Source organism: Melanostigma gelatinosum (assembly GCF_949748355.1).
Source record: "Melanostigma gelatinosum genome assembly, chromosome: 3".
NCBI classification, from domain to species: domain Eukaryota; kingdom Metazoa; phylum Chordata; class Actinopteri; order Perciformes; family Zoarcidae; genus Melanostigma; species Melanostigma gelatinosum.
This window is the reverse complement of record NC_136636.1, coordinates 21692984-21713798: the sequence shown is the minus strand read 5'-3', so window position 1 is coordinate 21713798 and position 20815 is coordinate 21692984. Positions and strand designations below refer to the sequence as shown.

At 44.8% G+C, this 20815-nt stretch overlaps 1 protein-coding gene across 1 annotated transcript; it reads left to right on the top strand.

Moving 5' to 3' along the window:
- Positions 1-390: 390 nt before the first annotated feature.
- LOC306797243 (sodium-coupled monocarboxylate transporter 1-like) lies at positions 391-10763 on the top strand (the record flags this gene model as incomplete). The annotated part of the gene is made up of 16 exons (XM_079296510.1): positions 391-744; positions 1077-1142; positions 1374-1425; positions 1788-1855; positions 2174-2328; positions 2627-2767; positions 2853-2982; positions 3085-3173; positions 3432-3544; positions 5355-5422; positions 5528-5614; positions 5744-5937; positions 6543-6652; positions 6753-6838; positions 9194-9305; positions 10732-10763. The coding sequence occupies 16 exons, from the start codon at positions 391-393 to the stop codon at positions 10761-10763; spliced, it is 1857 nt and encodes a 618-aa protein (XP_079152636.1).
- Between the last annotated feature and the right edge of the window lie 10052 nt (positions 10764-20815).

Sequence of the window (20815 nt, the reverse complement as noted above, 5' to 3'; positions counted from 1 at the left end):
CTATTCATTCATTTATTACAATGAATGATGCTTATCCATTAATCATTAATGTCCCCGTGGCTTACACCTACTCTTTCTCTATTTGTTTTTAAAGTAGTTGTCACATTGTCCGCCCTCACACACCTTCATGTTTTTGTGTTTGAAATTACAAGCTTCCCTATAAATCGCTGGAATGATAATCAAAGATAAAGATGTGCAAAGTAAAGCAATTTTCACACGTTTCACAGTTGACCAAGTCTGAAATGCACTGAAAAGCATTTTTCAGTCAATGTTCAATCGGTGTTCAACCTTTGCTCTTACTGGCATATGTACAACTGGAGTCGAGGTAACACAGAAGTGTCCTTGACAACAGCTCAGAGAGAAGAGAAGTGTTAGGAAACTGAACTAAGCATGGTTGGAACAGGTGGTCCAGTGGCCACTTTCTCTGTGTGGGATTATGTGGTGTTTTTCGGAGCAATTCTGTTGGCAGCGGGCATCGGCCTTTTCCAGGCCATCCGGAGCCGTAAGGAGACCAGCAGCGCTGAGTTCTTGCTGGGTGGACGGCAAATGACGGCTGTGCCAGTTGCCATGTCGCTCAGTACCAGCTTCATGTCTGGCATCACAGTCATTGGCACACCTACTGAGGCCTACCGGTTCGGAACTGCCTTCTGGCTCTTCGGCTTCTCCTACGCCATCATGTCTGCAATCACTGCCGAGATCTTCGTCCCGCTTTTCTACAGGCTGGGGATCACCAGCGCATATGAGGTGAGGAAAAGTCACAGGCTGTATGTGATTATTGTGGCGCTGCACCAAATAACTTCAGATGTAAACACCAACAAAGCAAGCATGCTAACAGAAATGCATGACTTTTACCAGACAATGTGGCTCATGATACGTCCAGTATAGTAAGATTTAAAGTGATCTTGGTTGAATGGCTGTACAGAATACAACTGGTGGAAAAGTATTTCCTTCAAAAGGTGTTAAAACAGAGAAATACAAACCAATAAACAAACGGCTTTCATACTTTGGATGTACAAAGCAAACCAATGTGTGGAAAGAGTTTAATGATGTCTGACTGTTTCTCCTTTCATTCCTAGTACCTGGAGATGCGCTTCAGCCGGCCCATTCGGATAATTGGGACCTCGATGTACATCGTACAGACGGTAACTAAAACATGCTTTTAGTATTCAACTGGTTGTTGTATTTAGATAATTGTAACTAAACGTACAAAACCATGAAGAATGGAACAATCATCTATAATTGACATGGTATACGTAACATGATAACAAGCCGGCCTGTTTGACTTTATGTAGAGTTCTAGATACCAAGATTAATATGAATCACATGATTGTTGTGTTTCCACCTAATCAGCTAATGGTCCCATCTGTTTTCAGGTCCTCTACACCGGTTTGGTCATCTATGCTCCTGCTCTTGCACTAAATCAAAGTGAGTCTATACGAAGGCTGTTCTTGCAACAACTATGTATAAATAGTACTTTGTATGATGCTATAGTCTTCCAGAGATGCCTATGTTATCTTTGATGTCATTCGTCATGAGTTGCCCTTCTCTCGTGTTTGTCTTAAAGACAGATTGACCCGAAAACAAAAGAGGCGACCAGATGTGTTTTTCTTTTTAAATGAAGTGGGAATTCATCGCTTGTGCAAAGTAAAAAATAAAGATGGATAGATACCCCATTTCAGAGAGGTTATGGAGACTTTGGCTTGGAGTTACTAACACTGTCACACGTTGTTACGTCTCAAAAGGTTATTCTAAAATCGTAACGGAGCTTTTCTTTTGTGATTTCACAGTCACAGGACTTGATCTCTGGGGAGTGCTGGTGGCTACAGGAGCAGTGTGCATCGTCTACTGCGCTTTGGTTGGTATTGTGCATTCTAAAAAATATGATGTATTGTATTGAACAAATGATCTGCGTACCCAAGAGTATACAAGAGGTCTATAATGCGTGCAAACATCGACTGAAAACCTCAAGTCCAAGCATGAATGCATGTGTATCTCAAACTGTTCGTTGTGATATTACACTTAAATATCAGCATCCACGTCTGATATGCTTGTGAAACTAATGCAAGTTATTCTCTGCATGACAATGCATAATTGTACATCACAAGCCTCATCTAGCTTTAAATTGGAAGTACTTGGAAATGATAAGCTGGCTCCAACATGGATCTTGTTTCAGGGCGGACTGAAAGCAGTAATCTGGACGGACGTGATACAGATGGTGATCATGCTGGCGGGTTTTGTCGCCGTTATAGCCAGAGGAGCTGTACTGCAGGGAGGCCTGACGAAGATTTGGGAGGACGCCGGCCAAGGAGGCCGTCTAGAGGCGTTTGAGTATGTTCACAGGCAGAGTTGTGTCAGATCGTATTTGATGTTCGTCTGTTTTTAACTCATTAATCAGATCAATTAGTTGGCAGCTACATAAAAACTAATTAGCTTAACTTTCCGAAAATTGTTTCCTGTAAACGCTTTAGTGTACAAGGAAGGGAGATTCACTGGAAATTATCGAGAAAAATAAATCTAAATTCTGTTTGCTTATTGCCTTTAAAAGTGTCCTCTCACACTGCCAGACGTTTGAGATGTTGATGTCCCCAAACATTCAACACGTTCACACCCTGTTCACTTTTATCAGTTTTGACCCAGATCCTCTGAAGCGACATAGCTTCTGGACCATCATAGTCGGTGGCAGCGTCATGTGGATGTCGATCTACTCAATCAACCAGTCCCAGGTGCAACGCTACATCTCCTGCAAAACCCTGAGACATGCCAAGATGTGAGCGTTCCTGCAATGCACTGTACACCTTACCGGCTGTCAGCCACGGCCCATGCACCGACAAGTCTTCTTTTTTGTCTCTCAGGTCGTTGTATGTGAACATGGTTGGCTTGTGGGTAACTGTGAGTCTGGCTATGTTTACTGGCCTCACCATGTACTCCATTTACAAGAACTGTGACCCATTTACAAACAGGGATATAAGCACCTACGACCAGGTAACCGGCTGCAATTGTCTCTTTACTCAACATCATCATCATCATTCTGTGTTTTGTGTAACAAAGCATTAACACTACGATTGGCTTATGTTTGCAAACCAGATGCTGCCCTACCTTGTGATGGATATTTTGGCAGATTACCCTGGAATCCCAGGCTTGTTTGTGGCTGCCGCATACAGTGGTACTCTTAGGTGAGGCCTGAGACGAACAAGGACATTACATTATTTTAAATCAGAACAAAATAACCTGTGTTTGCTGAGGAAATGATCTTGTAGATAAGGTACAATAGTAAAGAAAGAATGAGTCACCGGTTGTGATTTATTGTGAAAAATCCACGTCATCTGCCGGCTACCTGAGACTAATCCTATCTGTAATCTATAATCTGCCATTCACATGCATCAGTCTTCCTCTTCTGTGCAAAGACTTAATAGCTTACTGTTTGTTTTCAGCACGGTGTCGTCCAGCATTAACGCTCTTGTTGCCGTCACTGTGGAAGACTTTATTCTTCCAGTGTGCAAAAACCTCACAGAGAAGCAGGTGTACTGGATGAACATGGGCCTGAGTAAGTTCAACAAAACACTTTCACAGTCGCCCAAGAACGAGCAGGCTTTAGAGAAGCGTAAAGTTCTGAGGGACAAACTAACACTAAAGAAAGACAGTTCTGAAGAACGCTCTTCTATAAAACCTTTCCCTATCTCATTGATTACCGAGCTCACTGTACATTCTGACGGTAATTACAACAGTAATCATCGCACAGTATGACTCCTTGAAGTTCACAAGATACCAGTAGACAAGGTAACTACTATCTCATCTTGTTAGTCTAGAGGTAGGTAAAAGTGCTTCCAGTTCCACTGTGCGAGTTACGACATGATCAGAACTGGTTAGCACTAGATAGCCCGACGACACCATGAAATCCTTATTTGTGAAGAGTTTTTCTTCAAGCGGACTGCCCTGGGTCTAGTATTCTCTTCAGGTTCTGCCCCATGCAGTTTCCCAGCATACCCGGCACATTCCAGGCACAGCTGGACCGTGCAGCACATGCAGCACGTACTTTGACACCGTGTTTTATGGACAGCGGCCACGAAATATAACCAGACTTTCCTCAGTGTGGGGGCCTGGACCCACTTGTCCGATACAACCTGAGTTGCTGCGAGTTTGTCACAAAGCGTATGACACAGGAGAAAACACAGAAAGTCTTCAGAGACATGGTGGCTGGAAATATTACCCTTCCAGTGTCAGCATTTGACTTGGACGCTCCTTGGACGCAGTCTTTCCAGTTGTCCAAATTCAGTTCAAGTGGTGGGAGCATGAACATGATAATTCATTTTTGGAAGAAAACGTGTCCACTTTTGGACACGCAGAGAGAGCAGAGTCTGCTGGTGGTTAGAGACAGATTACGCCTCGTAATCAGGGTCCTCTTCCAACAGCATCCTCAGTCTCAGACACATTCTGTCACTTTCACTGTAAAAGAGCTGAGCCGAAACAGCATTGGCAGAAAACCTTTGTTTCGAGGAAAATGTCAATGGAGACAGAGTAACAAGAAAGAGCAAACAGGGCACCAGGAGAAATGGTTGAGAAGGCTGCTGTACAAACTTTTAGACGTTTATATAATGATGTGTACAAAATGCGTACAAGACATTTGAAACTGTAACCCAGTTGTTCACATTAAATTAGGAAGAATCATGAAATAAGATATCAAGCACTTATTTCGGGACGTTAAACATTAAATAGGGTCGGCAATGATAATAGGAGGGTTAAAATGATTCATGTCATTTTAGGTTTTGCTAAATCTGACACTTGCCTGTTACGGGACAATAAGCTTCAAAGCTACTGTAGCCAACAGAAGTGACAGTACCCACTATGACTATAGGTCTTGTAGTGCTAATTGAGACGTCATAAGAAGGATCGATCTGTCTCCTGCGTGCAGAGTCCACTGTAGAAACTATCCTACATTTAGTTTACGCATGTTTAACGGCTCCCAACAGCCTGCAATCGGATACAAAATATTTTACAACTATGATTACTGCCTATGAAAAATATTTAGGACTTTTCTTAAGGCTTTTAAAAAACTGAATTCAATGCTTTTTAAAGACTTTTCAAGACTGGCAGATACCCTGCAAAAGCAAGTCAAGATGTCTTTTTAAAACACATTGAGCACAAAAATCACTATTTTACGACACAAAATTCAGACCTGAGTGTCATCTATTACTAAATCTATCACATGAGGACATTTCACGTTTAAATATGTTTCAGACTTTGAGGACAAGTTTAGCTAACCTGCCGCACAATTTTCACCGAAGAACATTTGGGACCTGCGGGCTGTTTGTGATTAAATCCTTTCTGTTGATGACGTTGATTTTAACATCCCCCAGGTGTTTTCTTTGGTGCCCTGTGTATTGGGATGGCTGGAGTTGCTTCAGTGATGGGAGACATTTTGCAGGTAACCACCATTCAGTGACAGGACTGCAGCCTGTTGTTGCTCTACAGCACCTCCCAGAGCTGAATATCAGGAACTACAAGCCTCCTGACAGCTTTCTGTTTCCAGGCAGCTCTGTCCATATTTGGCATGATCAGCGGGCCTCTCCTCGGTCTTTACCTACTGGGCATGCTATTCCGCACATCCAATTCAATAGTGAGTATTTTTCTTTTTTTTGGAACATTCACTTGCACAGCAACACCCTCTGACAAAGAAATCTCGCCAATACAACAACTGTGACACACATCCAGGAAATATTTGCCTGCAGCCATATTTACATTGCAGGGGGGCCTTGTGGGGATGATCCTCGGTCTTGTGTTGACTCTGTGGGTAGGGATTGGAGGCCAGGTTTACCCACAGACAAGTGAAAAGACAAATCCTCTCCAAGTCAGCACTGCAGGCTGCAACAGCACACTGGGCCAGAACTACACAACGACAGCTCCGTGGACCAGTGCTGTGACTCTGACCTCACAGGCTGAGTGAGTCACTTTACATCTAACGAAAGGTCCATCTGCTTTATTCTATAAGTCCATTCATCAGGAAAAGTAGAAACTTAATAAACTTTCACAGTAAAAATGAATAGATTCTGCTGCCATATGAATGCTCCAATGCTATATCACTATATGCACACACTTCATTCAACTCAATCAAATCTGCTGCACCCAACTGCTTTTTCTGGACTACATTTCAGAAATAGATTTTTTTTATAGGTTTTAAAATGTATTCCATTCCCAGAGAGAGAGAGGATCCAAAAACGCTGTCTAGCTTTGTAACCCTGAACTGCAGAAATTGGTTGATCATGGTAACTGATTAGTCGATCGACAGAACATTTTAATAAGCAAATAATTCCTCAGGTATTTTATTTTCTTACCAAGCAAAAATGCCAAATATTCTCTGGTTCCAGGCTCAAATATGATGATTTGCTGGTTTTTTTCCTCTGTTTGATATCATTGTAAAGTCACTGAATATGCAACCTGACTTCATACAGCATATCTTCAGAAAGCAGTGGTGATCATTTTGGCGTTATAACATGTGTAAAGTGGCAGGAGGACGATGACTAAAATGATTTTCTTTCGCGTGTCAGTGTGAGGCCACCTCTGGCAGACTCCTGGTACTCTCTGTCCTACCTCTACTTGGCTCTCTTGGGTACTCTGACCACAATCGTGTGCGGCCTGCTGGTGAGCATGATCACAGGTGAGGCACACATTAATGCATTAACACACATTAATGATCTACATATTATAATCTAAATCTACCAATACAGCAGTGAGAATATGTCTCTATTTCTCTTTAGGGGGATGCAAGCAAGAACAAAGGAGCCCTGACCTGTTTGTGAAGATGAGTGACCTGATCTGCTTCAGTTGCTGTAGTAAATCAGAGGTAGGAGACTGACCCTTTTGTTAGATAATTGGAGATAAAACTTAGCTGAATTTCAGGAGCAGGACCACACCTCAGCCACTCGCCCACTTCCGGCCACACTCCTATCAATACCTACCCACTCTAAGTCTCGGCACACTCGCGTTTTCTGCACTCGCAACCGGAACACCACGGCGACCGGAACACCACGCAGAGGACGCCGCCAACCGCCATCGAGAGGGTCCGGGCAGCCAAACCTAAGCTGTCCCCCCCCCTCTAGGCTGTCCCTTCACTGTTCTCTTACACCACCTTTCTTCTGCCCGTACCTAGGCACCGGGTTGCCAGGTCTTCTTTCCTCCATCCCCCTTTCTAAGCTGTCCCCCCCTATAAGAGATTCCTGGCACCGGGTTGCCAGGTTCCCTCTCCTCTGTCCCCCTCCCCTATCCTGCTTTTCCTACTACGCATGCTCTTCCCTCTATGCAGATTCCTGGCACCGGGTTGCCAGGTCTTCTTGCCTCTGTCCCCCTCTCTAAGCTGTCCCCGCCCTCTAAGCTGTCCCTTCACTGTTCTCTTACACCACCTTTCTTCTGCCCGTACCTAGGCACTGGGTTGCCAGGTCTTCTTTCCTCCGTCCCCCTTTCTAAGCTGTCCCCCCCCTCTAAGCTGTCCCTTTACTGTTCTCTTACACCACCTTTCTTCTGCCGTACTGAGGCACCGGGTTGCCAGGTCTTCTTTCCTCCGTCCCCCTCCCCTATCCTGCTTTTTCTATGCAGATTCCTGGCACCGGGTTGCCAGGTTCCCTCTCCTCTGTCCCCCTCCCCTATCCTCCTTTTCCTACTACGCATGCTCTTCCCACTATGCAGATTCCTGGCACCGGGTTGCCAGGTTCCCTCTCCTCCGTCCGCCTCCCCTATCCCGCTTTTTCTACTATGCAGATTCCTGGCACCGGGTTGCCAGGTTCCCTCTCCTCTGTCCCCCTCCCCTATCCCGCTTTTCCTACTACGCATACTCTTCCCACTAGGCAGATTCCTGGCACCGGGTTGCCAGGTCTTCTTACCTCTGTCCCCCTCTCTAAGCGCAACAACGCAACCACTGAACGCAACAACGCAACCACTGAACGCAGCAAGCAACAACGAACCGCAGCAAGCAACAACGAACCGCAGCAAGCAACAACGAATCGCAGAGAGAGAGAAAAAGAAGAGAGGAAAGAAGGAAGAGAGAAGAAAGAGAAGAGAGAGAAAAGAAGAGAGAGAGAAAGAAGGAAGGAAGGAAAGACAGCAAAATAGAGAAGAAAGAAGGAGAGGAAGAGAGAAAAGAAAGGAAGAAGAAGAAGAAAAGGAAGAAGAAAGGGAGAGAAAGAGAAGAGAAAAAATTGGCCAACAACGATGCCGCTCCCTCTGCCGTCTTTGGGGGGTTTTCCACGACGGCCGACGTTGCCGTAGACCAGCCTCGGATCTTGCAAGCAGATGCCAAGTCGTTCCCCCCCATGCTATGAAATCGGACCAATAGTAGCCACAGCATCACGTGGGGCCGCGGATGGCCCAGCAAGTCCATCCCTTAAACTCCTGACAACCTAGCAGTCGGTTACCCAATCATCAGATGACGCTGCGACACCCGTCCACAAAGGGCACATACTCGATGCAGCTCACGTCTGGGCCACCGCAATGCCATGGCTTTCTCGTTTCCCATTCCAGGAGTTCAGCCCTCCTGCAGACACCCGTCCAACATCGGTTTGGCCATATCCAACGCCGTCTTTAGACCCACAAATCCTCACTCGATCTTGCCGACCAGCGCACAGGCTTATTTTGGGGGTCTGCAAGGCCCGGGAGCCGCAGTGGATCCTCAGCTAAGCCTCTCCCAAACCGCATCAGGCCAAATCTCCATCAACCATTCCTCACACTTCAAACAACCGACGAAGGCTCGCTCCGGCCGAGGTGGGGGCCTAAGCTAGTGAATTGGAGATAAAACTTAGCTGAATTTCAGGAGCAGGACCACACCTCAGCCACTCGCCCACTTCCGGCCACACTCCTATAAATACCTACCCACTCTAAGCCTCGGCACACTCGCGTTTTCTGCACCCCACCCTCCCTCCCTCTTGTTAATGGTTATCTCCCCCCATAGTCATCATGCTCCTATCCCATGGAGATCGGGGGGTCTGCAAGGCCCGGGAGCCGCAGTGGATCCTCAGCTAAGCCTCTACCAAACCGCATCAGGCCAAATCTCCACCAACCATTCCTCACACTCTAAACAACCGACGAAGGCTCGATCCGGCCGAGGTAGGGGCCTAAGCTAGTGAATAGGTAGTAAATGAAGGATATATTACATGTACATTTGTAGATTTTGTCACGTTATTAATGTTTTGTTCTTAACACACTACAGGCATCAGACGTCACAGAAAAGGATGCAGCAGACTTTCATTTAAAAGCTGACGACTCAGCATTCAAAGACTTTGACCCGATGAGTAAAAATGTTGAAAACTCCACCTCCAACTGTAACGCTGCAATATATATCGATACGTTTTCTCTTCTTCATGGAGACATTTCAATGTGCAAATTGTTTTTTTATAAACATACAGATGACAAGTCACAGTTGTTCTGCTGCTACCTCTGTGGTGCATTTGGTGCAAACAATTATAACTTCATTATTGCTGTAAGCCTATTTATGTTGACGTGAACATGCTGCTCAAATCAAAATGCAAAATCAATTTGGAGTTTAACTTAAGAAAGGGCTTGACAACAAGTGATAAAGCTTGGCACAACTAAAACAGAACTTTAACAGAATATAAGTTAAATTCAAAAGCTTGTCTATTTATGTTTAGTGCCTAGTTATTTATATCTGGACATTGTGCAATCTTTATGAACTACCTGTGTAAATTAATCATAAATTCTACTTGTTGATAAACTATTTGTACAAACTTCAACCATGTTGATTGAATACACACGTGCACACATTCAGCACAGAAGACAGCTGTATTATGAACTTATGTTTGTGAGAGGGAATACAATACATTTACAGTGTAGTTACTGTAATGCGTTGGCAATGCAGTTTGTCTTCCACTCAGGGCTGTAAACTCTATTTGAACTGAGCAAGAAAGGGGGGGGACAGAGACAGAGAGAGATAAAGAGAGAGAGAGAGAGAGAGAGAGAGAGAGAGAGCGAGAGAGAGACGGCCAACTTTATGACGGCCATCCAATATACGACAACGTGCCAACGGCCCCAGCAGACCAATCTCAATTTCATCTCCAGTTCCGCCATTAAGGAGGAGGAAGCTCTCAGTCGGTGTCGTCTCCTTCTGCACTTCTGATTTTCCACGAATTAGTACGATTCGGTCGCGTGAAATCTAAATCCTTCATGAGAGGCTGACGGCAGAGAGGAAGAGAACATTCAAACAAAGACAATGCTGATCAATTTGAACATTTATTTGACTTATATCACTGTCAATATTAGGAAACGTGAATATATTAAGTTGGTAATACATAAATTAACCATTTCCGACACCAACAATATGAACTTGTGCAGAAAAAAAGAGATTGCATGTGAACAGCAGTAAAGGTAAATCATACAACACGACAGCACTACAACAAACTCTGAACTCTCCTCCAAACCCAACAAAGAGCTGCCAAAAAGCTGGAATATGAACTAAATCTTTCTGTGGTTAACAATACAGTTGAACTGATCCATAACACTACTTCCTACGCATGTTAAGAAATAAATTGGCATGCTCTTATTAATACTGTCTATTGGATCTTTGACAGTGCCGTATATGTATGCTAACAAAGTTGGAAAATGAACATCTGAACCTGTCTATTATGATAACTGCCTATCTGACCCGTCATAACACTATTTATGCAAATATCTTCACATTGGTCGTCCTCTTCTTTTTGTCACAGCCAGCATCCCTCATTCTCTTCATTGCAGCAAACTTCAAGGAGCTCCCTGGTGATTTATGAGTGACGGGGCTCTGAATCTGAAAAAGACATTTTGATCCAAATCTTTTAACTACCAGGGATTATGTCTTCTTTGTCCATGTATACATTGCATAAACCCAATTTTCTAATAGCACGTTACCTTCTTGAAGATGTTACGTTTGCATTGTGGAGCGGAGAAAGTGGGTGCAGGTGTAGGTGCACTTGCAAAGGTCGGCCGAGAAAAGAAAGAGAAGGCCAAATCAGCTCTACTGGCAATCTGCTACGAATGATCACAAACAATGTCTTCTGATGACAAACAAACAATCAGCCAATATATAAATACATATAAATATATAGAACAACTCACCAAGAGATCGCTTTGATCAGAGCTGTCGGACTTGAACTCGAGCTCTATGGTGCTGTTCCCCCAGCGCTCTGGCTCCACAGCAAAAGGAGGCGTCCTTACTCTGTACGACTGTAAAGGAATTCAAAGAGGCAATGTCAGCAAAACTCATTCATATTTGTATTCATTTTTGGGACATTTCAGAAAAATACTGGATATTACTTTGATGTTTGATGTTCCGCCAACTCCGCTTGCAAAGCGTCTTGGGGCTTTCAGATCTTTGTTGTGAGTTTCCTTCGATACAAAGTCTGAGTTTTATGATTATGAATGCTACAATAGTGACTAAACTCTTATGTTATGCTGGTCTTCATCATCGTATCAAGGTTTACTTCATGAATAGATGAAACTGTTGTCTTTGGGGTTGTTCCACACAATGTTCTGATGGATTCAGTGTCAGATTGCTTCACCACAGAGGACATCAAATGTTATCGTAGTGTGATTTATCTCTTGGCAACGAGCTGTCGCTCAGCAATAACCTCTAGTGACTCGTTCACACCGCAGTCATTCACTGTTGACATGCAGCACATGCTGAGGGACAATCCCCCTGCACATGAATGCACATACACACACACACACACACACACACAGTCTTTGCATGCACATGCACACACATCAGAACCCCCTCCGTTCTTCACAAAGTTTATGTTAATAATGAACGGTTTGTCTGTATGAAAGGGGCAAATGCTGTTTAACGGTTATAAGTGGGACTCTGAACAGGTGAGCTCATACACAACGTCCACAGTATTTGTACTCCACCTGTCTTGGACATGAAAATCAGAATAGAATTCATCACGAATTCTATTCTGTGGCTTTGATGTTCAGCCAGTATGTCCCTCACACATACCTTCACACATTTGAGAGCAGACATTAACATACACACTTGACAATTACATTGAAAACTCTCACAGTTTTTCACAGCACTCATCAACTTGGTTCAAAAACACATTTGACAATTGCAATGGAACAAATGAGAAGAAACAAAAGGACGATCAGAAGAAGCTGGAGTCTGAGCATCACATAAAACCTAAAACTACCACCAACTACCACTAACTACCACCTAAAACTACCACCAAGGAGGAGATGGAGGTATTTCAGCTCAAGGAGGATCTTGACAAGGCCATGCAGGAGCTGACAAATGGCCAACTACAATGGCAAGAGGAGAAGTCTCTCCATCAAGCCAAGGCTCTCTCTCAAGCCAAGGCTTCCTATCAAGCCCAGATAGACGAACAAAGACCGGAGACAAACAGGATCGCAGCAGCTCTGAAGGAAACACAGGACCTGCTGGAGGCTGAGCATCACGTTCAAACTACCACCAAGGAGGAGCTGGCCCTCTGTCAGGCTACTCTTGATAAACAGTTATATTTCCACCGTAAGCTCAAGGAGGCTCTTCATAAGGATAACAGTAAGTCCCTGACAACAGTAACATAACAGTTAGTCCGTGCGTGGAACAGTAAGTTCTGTTGCTAAAGTTCAAGTACTGTGAGCAACAGTAAGTCCTTGCTTGGCAAACAGTAAGTCCCTGCTTGGCAAACAGTAAGTCCCTGCTTGGCGAACAGTAAGTCCCTGCTTTGCAAACAGTAAGTCCCTGCTTGGCGAACAGTAAGTTGGCGAACAGTAAGTCCCTGCTTGGCGAACAGTAAGTCCTTGCTTGGCAAACAGTAAGTCCCTACTTGGCAAACAGTAAGTCCCTGCTTGGCGAACAGTAAGTCCCTGCTTGGCAAACAGTAAGTCCCTGCTTGGCAAACAGTAAGTTGGCGAACAGTAAGTCCCTGCTTGGCAAACAGTAAGTCCCTGCTTGGCGAACAGTAAGTCCTTGCGTGGCAAACAGTAAGTCCCTGCTTGGCGAACAGTAAGTCCCTGCTTGGCAAACAGTAAGTCCCTGCTTGGCGAACAGTAAGTATTTGCGTGGCAAACAGTAAGTCCCTGCTTGGCAAACAGTAAGTCCCTGCTTGGCGAACAGTAAGTCCCTGCTTGGCAAACAGTAAGTCCCTCTTTGGCAAACAGTAAGTATCCTGCTTGGCGAGCTTGGCGAACAGTAAGTATCCTGCTTGGCGAACAGTAAGTCCCTGCTTGGCGAACAGTAAGGATCCTGCTTGGCAAACAGTAAGTCCCTGGTTGGCAAACAGTAAGTCCCTGCTTGGTGAACAGTAAGTCCCTGCTTAGCAAACAGTAAGTCCCTGCTTGGCGAACAGTAAGTTGGCGAACAGTAAGTCCCTGCTTGGCAAACAGTAAGTCCCTGCTTGGCGAACAGTAAGTCTCTGCTTGGCAAACACTAAGTCCTTGCGTGGCAAACAGTCAGTCCCTGCTTGGCAAACAGTAAGTCCCTGCTTGGCGAACAGTGAGTTGGCAAACAGTAAGTCCCTGCTTGGCGAACAGTAAGTCCCTGCTTGGCAAACAGTAAGTCCCTGCTTGGCAAACAGCAAGTATCCTGCTTGGCGAACAGCAAGTATCCAGCTTTGCAAACAGTAAGTATCCTGCTTTACGAACAGTAAGTCCCTGCTTGGCAAACAGTAAGTCCTTGTGTGGCAAATAGTAAGTCCCTGCTTGGCAAACAGTAAGTCCCTCTTTGGCAAACAGTAAGTCCCTGCTTGGCGAACAGTGAGTTAGCGAACAGTAAGTCCCTGCTTGGCGAACAGTAAGTCCCTGCTTGGCAAACAGTAAGTCCCTGCTTGGCAAACAGCAAGTATCCTGCTTGGCGAACAGCAAGTATCCAGCTTTGCAAACAGTAAGTATCCTGCTTGACGAACAGTAAGTCCCTGCTTGGCAAACAGTAAGTCCTTGTGTGGCAAACAGTAAGTCCCTGCTTGGCAAACAGTAAGTCCCTCTTTGGCAAACAGTAAGTATCCTGCTTGGCGAGCTTGGCGAACAGTAAGTATCCTGCTTGGCGAACAGTAAGTCCCTGCTTGGCAAACAGTAAGGATCCTGCTTGGCGAACAGTAAGTATCCTGCTTAGTGAACAGTAAGTATCCTGCTTGGGAAACAGTAAGTATCCAGCTTTGCAAACAATAAGTATCCTGCTTGGCGAACAGTAAGTATCCTGCTTTGCGAACAGTAAGTATCCTTGTTGGCAAACAGTAAGTATCCAGCTTTGCAAACAGTAAGTATCCTGCTTGGCAAACAGTAAGTATCCTGCTTGGCGAACAGTAAGTATCCAGCTTTGCAAACAGTAAGTATCCTGCTTGGCGAACAGTAAGTATCCTTCTTAGCAAACAGTAAGTATCCTTCTTGGCAAACAGTAAGTATCCTAATTGGCAAACAGTAAGTATCCTGCTTGGCGTACAGTAAGTCCCTGCTTGGCAAACAGTAAGTCCCTGCTTGGCGAACAGTAAGTCCCTGCTTGGCAAACAGTAAGTCCCTGCTTGGCGAACAGTAAGTACTTGCGTGGAAAACAGTAAGTCCCTGCTTGGCAAACAGTAAGTCCCTGCTTGGCGAACAGTAAGTCCCTGCTTGGCAAACAGTAAGTCCCTGCTTGGCGAACAGTAAGTCTCTGCTTGGCAAACACTAAGTCCTTGCGTGGCAAACAGTCAGTCCCTGCTTGGCAAACAGTAAGTCCCTGCTTGGCGAACAGTGAGTTGGCAAACAGTAAGTCCCTGCTTGGCGAACAGTAAGTCCCTGCTTGGCAAACAGTAAGTCCCTGCTTGGCAAACAGCAAGTATCCTGCTTGGCGAACAGCAAGTATCCAGCTTTGCAAACAGTAAGTATCCTGCTTTACGAACAGTAAGTCCCTGCTTGGCAAACAGTAAGTCCTTGTGTGGCAAATAGTAAGTCCCTGCTTGGCAAACAGTAAGTCCCTCTTTGGCAAACAGTAAGTCCCTGCTTGGCGAACAGTGAGTTAGCGAACAGTAAGTCCCTGCTTGGCGAACAGTAAGTCCCTGCTTGGCAAACAGTAAGTCCCTGCTTGGCAAACAGCAAGTATCCTGCTTGGCGAACAGCAAGTATCCAGCTTTGCAAACAGTAAGTATCCTGCTTGACGAACAGTAAGTCCCTGCTTGGCAAACAGTAAGTCCTTGTGTGGCAAACAGTAAGTCCCTGCTTGGCAAACAGTAAGTCCCTCTTTGGCAAACAGTAAGTATCCTGCTTGGCGAGCTTGGCGAACAGTAAGTATCCTGCTTGGCGAACAGTAAGTCCCTGCTTGGCAAACAGTAAGGATCCTGCTTGGCGAACAGTAAGTATCCTGCTTAGTGAACAGTAAGTATCCTGCTTGGGAAACAGTAAGTATCCAGCTTTGCAAACAATAAGTATCCTGCTTGGCGAACAGTAAGTATCCTGCTTTGCGAACAGTAAGTATCCTTGTTGGCAAACAGTAAGTATCCAGCTTTGCAAACAGTAAGTATCCTGCTTGGCAAACAGTAAGTATCCTGCTTGGCGAACAGTAAGTATCCAGCTTTGCAAACAGTAAGTATCCTGCTTGGCGAACAGTAAGTATCCTTCTTAGCAAACAGTAAGTATCCTTCTTGGCAAACAGTAAGTATCCTAATTGGCGAACAGTAAGTATCCTGCTTGGCGTACAGTAAGTCCCTGCTTGGCAAACAGTAAGTCCCTGCTTGGCGAACAGTAAGTCCCTGCTTGGCAAACAGTAAGTCCCTGCTTGGCGAACAGTAAGTACTTGCGTGGAAAACAGTAAGTCCCTGCTTGGCAAACAGTAAGTCCCTGCTTGGCGAACAGTAAGTCCCTGCTTGGCAAACAGTAAGTCCCTCTTTGGCAAACATTAAGTATCCTGCTTGGCGAACAGTAAGTCCCTGCTTGGCAAACAGTAAGTCCCTCTTTGGCAAACATTAAGTATCCTGCTTGGTGAGCTTGGCGAACAGTAAGTATCCTGCTTGGCGAACAGTAAGTCGCTGCTTGGCGAACAGTAAGGATCCTGCTTGGCAAACAGTAAGTCCCTGCTTGGCAAACAGTAAGTCCCTGCTTGGCGAACAGTAAGTCCCTGCTTGGCAAACAGTAAGTCCCTGCTTGGCGAACAGTAAGTTGGCGAACAGTAAGTCCCTGCTTGGCAAACAGTAAGTCCCTGCTTGGCGAACAGTAAGTCTCTGCTTGGCAAACAGTAAGTCCCTGCTTGGCAAACAGTAAGTCCCTGCTTGGCAAACAGTAAGTCCCTGCTTGGCGAACAGTGAGTTGGCGAACAGTAAGTCCCTGCTTGGCGAACAGTAAGTCCCTGCTTGGCAAACAGTAAGTCCCTGCTTGGCAAACAGCAAGTATCCAGCTTTGCAAACAGTAAGTATCCTGCTTTACGAACAGTAAGTCCCTGCTTGGCAAACAGTAAGTCCTTGTGTGGCAAACAGTAAGTCCCTGCTTGGCAAACAGTAAGTCCCTCTTTGGCAAACAGTAAGTCCCTGCTTGGCGAACAGTGAGTTAGCGAACAGTAAGTCCCTGCTTGGCGAACAGTAAGTCCCTGCTTGGCAAACAGTAAGTCCCTGCTTGGCAAACAGCAAGTATCCCGCTTGGCGAACAGCAAGTATCCAGCTTTGCAAACAGTAAGTATCCTGCTTGACGAACAGTAAGTCCCTGATTGGCAAACAGTAAGTCCTTGTGTGGCAAACAGTAAGTCCCTGCTTGGCAAACAGTAAGTCCCTCTTTGGCAAACAGTAAGTATCCTGCTTGGCGAGCTTGGCGAACAGTAAGTATCCTGCTTGGCGAACAGTAAGTCCCTGCTTGGCGAACAGTAAGGATCCTGCTTGGCGAACAGTAAGTATCCTGCTTAGTGAACAGTAAGTAACCTGCTTGGGAAACAGTAAGTATCCAGCTTTGCAAACAATAAGTATCCTGCTTGGCGAACAGTAAGTATCCTGCTTTGCGAACAGTAAGTATCCTGCTTGGCGAACAGTAAGTATCCTGCTTGGCGAACAGTAAGTATCCAGCTTTGCAAACAGTAAGTATCCTGCTTGGCAAACAGTAAGTATCCTGCTTGGCGAACAGTAAGTATCCTTCTTAGCAAACAGTAAGTATCCTTCTTGGCAAACAGTAAGTATGCTAATTGGCGAACAGTAAGTATCCTGCTTGGCGAACAGTAAGTCCCTGCTTGGCAAACAGTAAGTCCCTGCTTGGCGAACAGTAAGGACTTGCGTGGCAAACAGTAAGTCCCTGCTTGGCAAACAGTAAGTCCCTGCTTGGCGAACAGTAAGTCCCTGCTTGGCGAACAGTAAGTCCCTGCTTGGCAAACAGTAAGTCCCTGCTTGGCGAACAGTAAGGATCCTGCTTGGCAAACAGTAAGTATCCAGCTTTGCAAACATTAAGTATCCTGCTTGGCGAACAGTAAGTATCCTGCTTGGCAAACAGTAAGTATCCTGCTTAGTGAACAGTAAGTATCCAGCTTTGCAAACAGTAAGTATCCAGCTTTGCAAACATTAAGTATCCTGCTTGGCGAACAGTAAGTATCCTGCTTGGCAAACAGTAAGTATCCTGCTTAGTGAACAGTAAGTATCCAGCTTTGCAAACAGTAAGTATCCTGGTTAGCGAACAGTAAGTATCCTGCTTGGCGAACAGTAAGTATCCTGCTTGACGAACAGTAAGTCCCTGATTGGCAAACAGTAAGTCCTTGTGTGGCAAACAGTAAGTCCCTGCTTGGCAAACAGTAAGTCCCTCTTTGGCAAACAGTAAGTATCCTGCTTGGCGAGCTTGGCGAACAGTAAGTATCCTGCTTGGCGAACGGTAAGTCCCTGCTTGGCGAACAGTAAGGATCCTGCTTGGCGAACAGTAAGTATCCTGCTTAGTGAACAGTAAGTATCCTGCTTGGGAAACAGTAAGTATCCAGCTTTGCAAACAATAAGTATCCTGCTTGGCGAACAGTAAGTATCCTGCTTTGCGAACAGTAAGTATCCTGCTTGGCGAACAGTAAGTATCCTGCATGGCGAACAGTAAGTATCCAGCTTTGCAAACAGTAAGTATCCTGCTTGGCAAACAGTAAGTATCCTGCTTGGCGAACAGTAAGTATCCTTCTTAGCAAACAGTAAGTATCCTTCTTGGCAAACAGTAAGTATCCTAATTGGCGAACAGTAAGTATCCTGCTTGGCGTACAGTATGTCCCTGCTTGGCGAACAGTAAGTCCCTGCTTGGCAAACAGTAAGTCCCTGCTTGGCGAACAGTAAGGACTTGCGTGGCAAACAGTAAGTCCCTGCTTGGCAAACAGTAAGTCCCTGCTTGGCGAACAGTAAGTCCCTGCTTGGCAAACAGTAAGTCCCTGCTTGGCGAACAGTAAGGATCCTGCTTGGCAAACAGTAAGTATCCAGCTTTGCAAACATTAAGTATCCTGCTTGGCGAACAGTAAGTATCCTGCTTGGCAAACAGTAAGTATCCTGCTTAGTGAACAGTAAGTATCCAGCTTTGCAAACAGTAAGTATCCTGGTTAGCGAACAGTAAGTATCCTGCTTGGCGAACCTGTAAGTATCCTGCTTGGCGAACAGTAAGTATCCAGCTTTGCAAACAGTAAGTATCCTGCTTGGCGAACAGTAAGTATCCTGCTTGGCGAACAGTAAGAATCCTTCTTAGCAAACAGTAAGTATCCTTCTTGGCAAACAGTAAGTATCCTGCTTGGCAAACAGTAAGTCCCTGCTTGGCAAACAGTAAGTCCCTGCTTGGCGAACAGTAAGTACTTGCGTGGCGAACAGTAAGTCCCTGCTTGGCAAACAGTAAGTCCCTGCTTGGCGAACAGTAAGTCCCTGCTTGGCAAACAGTAAGTCCCTGCTTGGCAAACAGCAAGTATCCTGCTTGGCGAACAGCAAGTATCCAGCTTTGCAAACAGTAAGTATCCTGCTTGACGAACAGTAAGTATCCAGCTTGGCGAACAGCACGTATCCTTCTTGGCAAACAGTAAGTATCCTGCTTGGCGAACAGAACAGTAAGTATCCTCCTTGGCAAACAGTAAGTATCCAGCTTTGCAAACAGTAAGTATCCTGCTTGGCGAACAGTAAGTCCTTGCTTGGCAAACAGTAAGTCCCTGCTTGGCAAACAGTAAGTCCCTCCTTGGAGAACAGTAAGTCCCTGCTTGGCGAACAGTAAGTCCCTGCTTGGCAAACAGTAAGTCCCTGCTTGGCGAACAGTAAGTATCCTGCTTGGCGAGCTTGGCGACCAGTAAGTCCCTGCTTGGCGAACAGTAAGTATCCTGCTTGGCGAACAGTAAGTATCCTGTATGGCGAGCTTGGCGAACAGTAAGTATCCTGCTTGGCATACTGTAAGTATCCTGCTTGGCAAACAGTAAGTATCCTGCTTGGCGAACAGTAAGTCCCTGCAACAAACAAACAAACCTAATATGTCTCTTATTTTAGCACCTATTAGCACCTGCAGGCCCGATGGTGCAGTGAGTCTGAACAACATCCCTGCTGACCAGTATTTATGCAAACATGTTACAATCCAACTGCATCCATGTAAGCAGTTATCTTCTATCGGTGACGAACAGGAAGACCTGAAAGTGAAGTCCATTATGTGGATGACATGAATTAATGATTTCCTTCATGGACAAAGTCCATGCAACAACCAAGGGAATTGACGCAATGGATCATCGAGCAGCTAAAAGCTTAATTTGCTCATGGAAGAGTGCATATCTTTTAAAGACCTTCAATTTCAACCCGAGTTTTACTTTATCTTCCAAAACAAACCTAATATGTCTCTTATTTGGGTAAAAATTAACTGATAAAAAAAACACGTCTTAAGCAGCAAAACACTTCAATGCACTTCCTGAATGTGCATGTCACATAGATGCTTTTTTGCATCGTGGGTTAGAAATCTCGATAGCAATGTGCACACAACATTTTCACAAACTGTCACAGTCCTAACTTGTACTGAACATGAAAACATGCAGAAAAGGTTTATCTAATCTGCTCTTCTAGTAAGTACGTATGTTAAAAAACGACTGCAGCAGACGTAAGCATTCATATCTAAACACCAAATTCTTCAGACACAGACTCCAAGCTGCTGGCAAATCAGTACCTTGATTTAAAAAGTGAGAAGTACAACCTTCTATCCAGCGCTGCAAGACTGCAGGTATTTCCTTATCTCTATTTTGGTTTGATGATTGTTGAGGCTATTCAAAGTCTCTTCGATAAATTAGATGATAATTGTGAAACATGCAGTTGTTTTTTCGCTGTCTTTGTTTATATCTCCTCTTTATTTAAAATTCAACAAGACTATAAAAGCACATTGTTCTTGCATTCCACGGCAGAGAGTTTCTTCTTTTCCTTTCAATCACAAGTGTCGTCGCTCTCTAATAGTGTGCAATAAAGTCTATTCATGAACAGGAACAATGTATCCAGAGAATATCAGAATACACTCAGTGAGTGTAAGTTCAGTCTTTGTCCTTTTAGCAGCTCCGAGCTTCTCCCCAGGTCTTCCTCCCCTTCACAAACATTAACGTGTGCCATTTTACATTAACTTTCTAAGATTTGACTGGAGCTGATTTTCTCTTCAAGGCTGACTTGAAGGAAATCAACCATAAAATCTCTATTCATTCATTCATTACAATGAATGATGCTTATCCATTGTGCTGACATTAATGTCCCCGTGGCTTACACCTACTCTTTCTCTATTTGTTTTTACAGTAGTTGTCACATTGTCCGCCCTCACACACCTTCATGTTTTTGTGTTTGAAATTACAAGCTTCCCTATAAATCGCTGGAATGATAATCAAAGATAAAGATGTGCAAAGTAAAGCAATGGTCATCACGTGACCCAAAGTGAAAAGCATAAAGTTTGAACCTGC